At 39.1% G+C, this 9,660-nt stretch overlaps 1 protein-coding gene across 1 annotated transcript; it reads right to left on the bottom strand.

The window, feature by feature from the left end:
* Positions 1-2,340: 2,340 nt before the first annotated feature.
* LOC146330105 (uncharacterized) lies at positions 2,341-3,311 on the bottom strand. The gene has a single exon (XM_084715580.1). The coding sequence runs from the start codon at positions 3,232-3,234 to the stop codon at positions 2,629-2,631; it is 606 nt and encodes a 201-aa protein (XP_084571706.1). The 5' UTR covers positions 3,235-3,311; the 3' UTR covers positions 2,341-2,628.
* Between the last annotated feature and the right edge of the window lie 6,349 nt (positions 3,312-9,660).

Raw genomic sequence — 9,660 nt, 5'->3', positions numbered from 1 at the left:
TTTGGTTTTCTGGTTTTATAGTTTTTCAGAAACCTTACATTTCGCAATATTGGAAAAAAATCCAGGGAGCAGAGTCCTGTCTCACCTGTTGTTTCTGGGCTTGTGTAATGAATGACTGTTTTGAGTAATGTGACTTTTGATTGTTTGAACTGGAGGTTTGTTGGCTCCTCTTATCTGTGATGATTGATTTTAAGGATCAGGCTTTTATATATGCACATAATTCTTTCTTGAGATTCTTTAATCATAATATATCAAAACATAACAATCTGCCAAAACAGCCTGTCTGCAATCTGTGAATAGCAATTACTCATTTTCTTTTTGTTTTGTTTATTGTAGGGTAAGATAAAGACTAAACTACCTTTAAAATATATTCTTTGGCTAAAGAGTTGAGCACGTCCAACTGCCACTTATGTCTGATTGGTTAAAGGCTGTGTTGGTTATTTCCTGTTTTATTTTGTAGTCCTGGTCCTCCCTCATGTGTCTTGTCTTTACTTCCTGTCTTTGTTCTTTTCCCGCTTTTTTATTTCCGTTGGTTTCACCTGTCTGTCCACCTGTGTTTGATTAGTTGTTTGCCTATTTAGTCCCTGTGTTTCTCTGTTTCTTTGTCAGTTCGTTGTTGCCCTTTGTGTGTCAACCTGCCTCCTGGTATGCCTTCCTGTGTTGGAGGTTGCCCTTGTGTGTCTTTCTGCCCTCTCCTGAGGGGTGTACTACGAAGCGAGCTGAGTCTAAACTCATGATTTTCAGTGTCACAAAGGTGGCTCTCTTTTTACCTGGCTAGATCACCATGGTAACTGATGCTAAACTCATAACCTGGTCGGGATCAGGTTATGTTCAGAGTTTCAGATTAAATTGTCTGTAAAAAGCGCTGTACTTTAATTAATTATTGTCCTAACAAGGTTGTTTATGAGCGATATAGCTTTTAAACTGAGGGAAGACATTAAAAATTAAAGTTGTTGAGCTGTATGTTCGTAATATCACCGAACGAATCCATATAATGTAAAAATGTAACATAATGTAATGTAACAGCGGCACAAACTGAATGCATCGCGCTGTCATGGTAACCTCCGTTTGGTGATGCAGAGTCATTTTTCCCGTTTGCTCCAGATCATATTAACACTTTAAATTTACATGGTATATAATCCACACACTAAAATAATGATGAAGCAACTACAGACACTTTGAATACTTCTTACTGTTATCTGTTTTGTCTCTGTGATTTTGCAGCTCAGATCACTGATTAGAAAATTCATCATCATTTATCACGGACAATGTTAAATCAGTTACACTCATTTTACATTGGTTTGGTCAAAAACTTCAGTGATGTCCACGTCTCTGTCATCATAGGACAGTGTCAGACAGACTTTATCATGTTTAAATCTGCTGTATGGAGTTTTATTGTTTAATGTGCAGTTTAGATGTTAAAAGAAACGGCAGCATTAAGTCGCATTTAGTCGATCGATAATTTTCTGACATCATTCTTCTCCTCCTGCTTTATTTGCAGCAACAATGTTGCTTTATGCCGTAATGTTTTGTATATTTTCCACAGCTCATAATTATAACAACTTGATCATTGTGACTTAAGTAAGTGGCTCGCAATCGCTTCATTTCATGCGGAAGAAGAGTCAAATGATGCAACAAGCGCCCCTTTTATATGAATGTGCACAGAGTCTGAAGATAAAAGCCTGGGTTAACAAAGCAAGTACCACGGCTGTGGTACCAATTATCTCTGATTGCGGTATTAGGCTTTGTCGATGCAAGGAAAGCCTGGCTGTGTTGAGCTTGCTTTGTAGTACAGCCCTCTGGTATGCCTTCTTGTTGGACCTGACTTTTGTTTTCTTGGATTGTTTTTGTGTTTTGCCCTATTGTGGATTTTGACCCTCCTGTGTTTTTGTAAGCTTTTGTTCCTTTGTATTAAATACATTTAAACTGATTTTGCTTTGAGGTCTGCATTTTTGGGTCTCCTATCTTGTTCATTTTGACACACACTTAACACAAGTTGCCATTAATTACAAGTTCATTGCAAGCATATGATTTTAAAACAAATACAATATTACAGTGAAAATTACAATCAATTTTGTTTTAGCTTCAGTTTTTAGAGAATCAGTTCTTTATACTGGGCATGCCCAATTTGTGCTTTTATATAAGAGGGCACAAAAGTCTTTGCAAACTGAATTTCCATTGTTTATCTTCTCTATGTTTCTGAAAATGAAGAATTCATCTCTGCAGCCTACATAGCACTCTGTTATGTTATGTACAGCACATCTGAACGATGAATGAGCTCAGCGTTTTACTTAAGAGAGAGGGAAAGCCATGCATATTCAAATAAGCTGAAAAACTAACTATTTTCAGAAAGTTGCATCTTAAAAAGGACTTTATTTCCAGTATAAGAGTAAGAAAAACAGGTGTGATGTTTTCCATTACATAACCTGTGCTGCATTATATTTATGGAAATGTCTGCTTAATGTCATAACGGAGAAAATTCAACAAATTGTGTGTTAAAGCAGTTTTTAATGGTGCTGAGTTGACGTTCTGCATGAACATTTAAAAATAGAACAAGAAAAAGAAATGTCTCCACAAAACATACACCGAAAAGCAATTTATGAACTCTAACTGTCTTTTCATTGTCTCTCAGTCCTTCTGTCCCTCTGTTATCTCTTCAGTCTGAGCTGCTGGATTGTGGACCGTCTCTTCTGGACAGAGCTCCTTGGTTGGATCCATCACAGCAGGTGGAGGCATGTTCAGACACTCCACCTGAGCCTTGAACTCGTCCATCTCCTTCTCCTCCAGCTCCCTCCTTCTGCTGAAGAGGTACAAACGCTGCCACTTTCCCGACTCCACGTTCATGTGCATCAGCATGCAGTCACGACAGGATGTATGGACAAACTTTGCGCTGAGGTTGCTTTTATCTGTCCCATCATAGGTGAAGCTGCTGCCCTCTAGGGAGATGTTGAAGGAACTATGCAGGCACTTGTTATTTGCACGGATGCTGAGAGTGTAGGAAATGCTGGTGTCACTGGTGTTGCTGGAGAAGTTTACAGTGGCACTGTCGCCTTGTTTGAAGCGCTCCAGGTACGAGAGATAGCTCATGCTGCCTGCAACTACAGCCCATCTTCCCTCCAAATGATGAAGATCCAGTTGATCCAGAGGCCGGACCAAGTCTTCACAGGCCAGAGGAGCTGAACGGGCCACAGACACCAAACAGAGCAGAGTGATGGCACACAGGGCAACAAACATATTGTGTTGTTTGAATGCAGTAGCTGAGATCCCTCTGTCAGTCGCACTGTAATGTCAGTGTGGCCAGTGAAAGACTCTGGCTGGTTTTATAGTTGTTCTAGAAACGGTCAATTTCACAATTCTGAAAATCCCAAGAGCAAAGTCCTTTCTCCACCTGTGGATTCGCTGAATGTGAAATGAAATAATATTTTAGGAATGACTAATGATTGTCTTTACTTCTCCTGGATGGAAGTTGTGCTGCGACTCAAGCTGAACTGTAATCACACCTGACATGCTTCACGCCCTGTAATACTTACCAAACGCACCCTTCCACTCTGGCAGTCTAGTTTAACCGCTAAAACTTCCCATCTCTTCCTCTGCCTGTTCATTCAGCCCCAACACCCCAGCATTCACCTGCAGGCTCCAACAAGATATGTGTTCATCACTCCTTAATATCTTTTTGTAAACATAATCTGTGAAAAGTGATGAGGTTTGAGCCTAGATGCCCATCTCTAACTATGTTCTGCTGCTGCAATAAACATTCTTCAATGTGAGTTATCTGACCGAATTGTATTTTAGTTATTTACCTCTGGAAATGAAGGGCTTCCCTGAATAAGAACTTTGATACACAAGAGCCAGCATAGACGTATATCTGTATAGTAAAAACATATGAACTATTATATTGTACATGCATGAAGGCAGAGGTGAGGATGTTTACGCTCTGGTACTGTCTGTGCGCTGAAACACTTAGTTGGATCAGAAGCCTCCAGTTTTGCAACACTGTTGATACAGAGAACAAAGTCTCTTTTCCACTTGTTGATTCTGTGATTGTGAAATGACTTTTTTTTTTTTTTTTTTTTAGAAATCTAGTTTGGCTCTAGATAGGACCATCCTTTCTACACCCTCCATAGCTTTTCCTTCATACTTGAAAGGGGAGGGTGAGGCAAGGTGTTTGCAAACCTGGACCTTTAATGAACGGGGCCCTCAACTGACTGAATAAGATTAAAGCCAAAGATCTTTCTTTCTTTCTGTCTTTCTGAAAAAAATCACAAGTAATTCAAATAAGGAGCACAGGGAACATTTAAAATCCTCTCTGTGAATCACAGTAAGGTTGGTAGCAAATGATTTTTTGACTTTGCTTATCCTGATACATTGGATAATTTTACCTATTTGTGCATTAAACAGTTATTTCAATTTAGCTGTCTGGGAAGTTTGGAGCAGAACTGGAACTGCAGTGGAAATACAAACAACTAATAGACTTAACTGTATATAAAGATATGTTTGTTTGTTTTTTATCTTAAAGGGGATGTATTATGCTTATTTCCAGCTCTTTATTTTTATTCTAGGACTCCAGTAGAGTGGCTTTGCATGGTTCTTAGTTTAAACAACTTTATTCAGTCCCTCCAGGATTTAACAGGCTTTTTGGGGGGCTTGTTGCAGCCTCAGATGCCTGATGGCATCTTGTTCCAGGGAGAATAAAACTGTGCTCTGTTCTAGTGTTTTAAGTAACTTTACTGAAAAGGCTCAGGATTACACAAAATATGCTTTCTTTGTATATGAAGAAGTGCACCGAGTGGGTGTTCCACAAAAGAGCAAGCACAAAAATTCTAAAATATAAAAGTGCATAGAGTATTGATAAATGTCAAAAACATTGTCAGAACTTTTGAATGATGGAACTCAAGGGAAGCTACAATGAGATGGATGGATAAGTTGAATTTCCGTTGATTGTTGTAATGGCCTGGTAACTTCCTGGAGAGATTTCTTGTATTCTGCCCTTTAAACTGCTTTCAGTTTTCTGCTGACTGAAACAAGCTGGTTTAGTTCTTGTCTCTTTAAGGCCTCCTCTCTTAAAGCTCACTTTCTTCTGACTGGCCACCGAGGGTCAGCACCCAGTGTTTCTGAGCGCAGCATCGTCCCCTTGCCAGCGCTCAACAGCATTTGACGACCACATTAACTTAGTGTGGAAAATAGTGACAAACAAACAAACAAACAAGCCAAAAAAAGATGGAAAGCTAGTATTTAGTATGCATGCAACTACTTTTTAGTTTTATCTAAGTACATTCTTACACATGTACTTAATTTTATATGATTATAATATTAATGATTTGTGTAATATTAATTGCACTAAGATCCCTACATCAAGGAACATGAACTCAGCATCTTTGCAGACTTTGCTGTAGAGTTTATGTTTCCAAAAATCCAAAACAAATTCTTTGCATTTATAAAACATTTTTTTCAGTTTCTGATTGTTTTACTTCCCTCAGTTAAAAAACTATTGCAAAGCCAATGAATATGAGGTCAGAAAGTAAAGCATTTGCTGAATTTAACACGACTTCTAATATAAACTACACCCACTCCTGGTCCTCACTGTGAATACAGATACAAATATGGATCATTTTGTTGGTTGAACAGATATAGATTAAAAAGTAACACCTCTGTGCACCTCTAGTATCCAGTGCAGTCTGAAGCCTGAGTTTTTTGCCATCAGGGATTACTTATACATATGTAAAATACCTTGTTATCTGACATAATGGCCATGGTTAATATGAACATCTGACACTGATATTATATCCAACAGAAAATAAAGGAACAGTAAGTTCCCTTTAATAAGAAATGTAACTCATAACTATAACTGTTGATGAAATGTAGTAGATTAAAAAAAACGCAAAACATCTCATGTTTTCAAAAAATAATTTATTTTTGTCTGATGGAATAACACACACGTGACACAATCAAGCATCAACATTTATTGTGAACAGATTGTGTGTGTGAACAGATGTCATGTAGCAGAGTCTCTTAAGCCTTTTCTCCCTCTGTTGCTTCTTCAATTTGTGCTGCAGGTTCGCTGGCCGTCTCCTCTGGACAGAGCTCCCCGGTAGGATCCATCACAATATGTTCAGGCATCTTCAGACACTCCACCTGAGCTCTGAACTCCTCCATCTCGCTCTGGTCCACCTCCCTCCTTCTGCTGAACAGGTAGAAGTCCACTGACTTATAATTTGGTGCCGCCACGTCGAGGGTCAGCACCACACAGTCTGGACAGGACGTTTGGAAGAAGGTCACAGTAAAGTTATAGATCGATGCCTTTAAGGTAAAAATGTTGCCTTCCTGTGTGAAGTTGTGGGTAGCATATTGGCATGTGCCATTAGCATGATTGGCTTGGGTGTATGAGGAATTGTGGATTTCAATAGTTGTACTGTCTCTTCTTTTCAGGACGTCCGCAGCTGCAGGATCTTTCAGACTACCTGCAACTAAAACCCATCTTCCCTCCAAATGATGAAGATCCTGTTGATCCAGAGGCCGGACCAAGTCATCACAGACCAGAGGAGCTGAACGGGCCACAGACACCAAACAGAGCAGAGTGATGGCACACAGAGCAACACGCAACATATTGTGTTGTTTGAAGGCAGTAGCTGGGATACCTCTGTCAGTCACACTGTAGTGTCAAATGGAGAATGTGGCTAGTGAAAAGGTCTGGCTGGTTTTATAGTTTCACAATACCTGTGGATTCCCTGATTGTGAAATGAAATAGTACATTTAGGCCTGACCTCTGACTATTGATTGTTTACAATGGATTTGTACTTGTCTTCTCTCTCCTATCTGTCGTAATGTTGTGGGTGTGCTGTTTGTTGTTCTCTTTACTTCTCCTGAATTGAATTTCTGTTAATTTTGTACTTGTGATGGAACTTATCTCAGAAGGACTTAAAAACAGATTTACCGGCATGTTGCGGCATTGTATTGTACGGGGTAATAAGTGTGTAGCTGTTTAGAATAAATAAAATTATAATTGATTTTCAGCTTCTGATTTGAAACTCATTTGTGCTGTCTGAGATCTTTGACACACACAAGCAAACATACATGTACAGATTCCAGAAAAGACTATGTGTAAAACATAAGCAGAAACCGAACAAAATGATTTGCAAAAATGTTCCAACCTATTTTCAGTTGAATACAAAACAAGACAAGATATTTCATTTTCAAAGTGAATATCTTTATTGTTTTTGATAAATACACACTTTAATCTGACGTTAATGCCTGCATCCTGTTCTAAAAAAGTTGAGACAGGGACACTGTGTTACATCACCTTTTTTTTTTTTTTTAACAACACTAAGTGTTTGGTAAACAAGGACGCTAATTGTTGAACTTTTTTTAAAGTGAAATCCTTTCTCATTCTGGCTGTTACATGACTTCAGGTGCTCAACAGTCCAGGGTCTGTGTTGTTGTATTTTGTGCGTCACACATTTTCAATGGGAGACAGATCTGGACTGCAGGCAGTTCTGTCTAGAACCCAAACTCTTTTATGACAAAGCCATGCTGTTGTAACACACACAGAATGTGTCTTGGCGTGGTCTTGCTGAAACTAACAAGGATATCTCAGAAAAAAAAACATGACATCTGCATGGCAGCATGTGTTGCCTTTCAGCATTAATGGGGGCTTTTGCAAATGTGACGGTTGTGCGACAGACAACACACTTTTCCACTTTGCATCAGTCCGTCTCAGATGAGCTTGGGTCTCAGAGAAGTCTACAGCATCTCTGGATGTTGCTGATATTTGGCTTCTCTTTGTATGGTAGAGTCTGAACTCGTATTTGTTGATTCAGCAGCAAAATCTGTTAACAACAATGATTTCGTTAGTGTTGTGATGCAGTATTCTTTTTACAGTTATGTGGGTTTTTCATTCAGAGCCAGCTGAGGGGTCAAAGGTCATGGGCATTCAGTGTTGTTTTTTTGTCCTTGCCCCTGTATAGAGATTTCTCTGCATTCTCTGAATTCTTCATTGATATTATGGATTGTAGATGGTGAAATCCCCAAATTCCTGCAGTTTTATGCAGGAATTTATGCAGTTTTAAGTGGTGATCTCACCCCATATTTGTTTGTGAATGACTGAACCTTCCAAATATGCTGAATTAATACACAGTAATAATACTATCACTTGCGTCCTATTAGCAGTGTTAAAAATTAGTATCTGATTGATGATTGTGATTCAGCACACATTATCACGGAGAGTAAACATTCTTACCACTGCCTTCATGCATGTACATTATAATAGTTTATATCCTTTCAGTGTACTGATATACAACTCAACTTCTAAAACAGTTGGGACATTGTGTAAAAATGTGAATATTGAAATGCAATGATTTGCAAATTATTTTTGACTTGTATTCAATTGAATACAGTAAGAGAAAAACTATTTAATGTTCAAACTGATAAATCTTTTTTTGTAAATAAACACTCATTCTGAATTTCCTTCAAGTTTCACTAAAGCTGGGACAGGGACAAGTCTCAGACAGTTGTGAAATGCTAAAAAAAAAAAAAGTTGTTTGGAACACTGCACAGGTAAACAAGTTAATTCCAGAGGGCAGAGTCCTTGTTCCACCTGTCCATTCTGTGATTATGAAATCACTGGTTTTTGAGACACCTAAACAAAGTCCAGTTTAACTGCAGATTTAAAATGTGCACATAATCTGAAACATTCTTTTATTATTGGTATTTATGAGGTCCTCATAGGGTATTGTTGCTAATCTTACCCTCTTTTCTTGTTGTTGGTGTTCTCCAGTTCTTCCGGGCTGTGGGTAATAAGCGGGCTACAATATTTCTTCCATTGCTCCGTGGTCCAGTTCTGATGCTCACGTGCCCATTGTTGGTGCTTTTGGTGGTACACAGGAGTTAGCATGGACACCTTGACTGGTCTGCGGCTATGCAGCCCCATACACAACAAACTGTGATGCACTGTGTATTCTGACACCTTTCTATCAGAACCAGCATTAACTTCAGCAATTTGAGCAACAGTAGCTCATCTGCTGGATCGGACCACACGGGCCAGCCTTCACTCCCCGGGTGCATCAATGAGCCTTGGCCGACCATGACCCTGTCACCAGTTCACCGCTTTTCCTTCCTTGGACCACTTCTGATAGATACTGACCACTGCAGACCACGAACACCCCACAAGAGCTGCAGTTTTGGAGATGCTCTGACCCAGTCGTCTAGCCTCACAATTTGGCCCTTGTCAAACTCATCAACATCAACACATCAACTTTAAGGACAAAATGTTCACTTGCTGCCTAATATATCCCACCCACTAACAGGTGCCATAATGAAGAGATAATCAGTGTTATTCACTTCACCTGTAAGTGATCATAATCTTATTCCTGATCGGTGTACATACTGCATTCATACCAAGGTTGTTATAGTTAACTTAAGCTAAACTAAAAAACAAAACTGGGGGCTGTGCAATCCTGTTTAGTGTACTGTATATGTAAGTAGTGTTACAGTTTTCTTGACATGTCATCAGTCTTGAGGTCGGCCATTTGGAGGTACTGAACACAACGCAACCCAACTTACAACTTTTCATGATTTTTGTTGCTCAAAAGGGTCAGTTTTGGGAATCCAAATATAAGTGTGTAAGAATACCAAACTAATTTCTCATCAATTGACCTTAATAAATCA

The sequence above is a fragment of the Lutjanus erythropterus genome, chromosome 3 (assembly GCF_056507025.1).
Source record: "Lutjanus erythropterus isolate fLutEry1 chromosome 3, fLutEry1.hap2, whole genome shotgun sequence".
In the NCBI taxonomy this organism is placed as follows: Eukaryota; Metazoa; Chordata; class Actinopteri; order Lutjaniformes; family Lutjanidae; genus Lutjanus; species Lutjanus erythropterus.
Note: the sequence above shows the minus strand (reverse complement) of the source record. Positions and strands in the feature narration are given on the sequence as shown.

Coding starts and splice junctions, on each gene's coding strand:
- LOC146330105 (XM_084715580.1), bottom strand. CDS start 3,234: ATGTTTGTTGCCCTGTGTGCCATCACTCTGCTCTGTTTGGTGTCTGTG.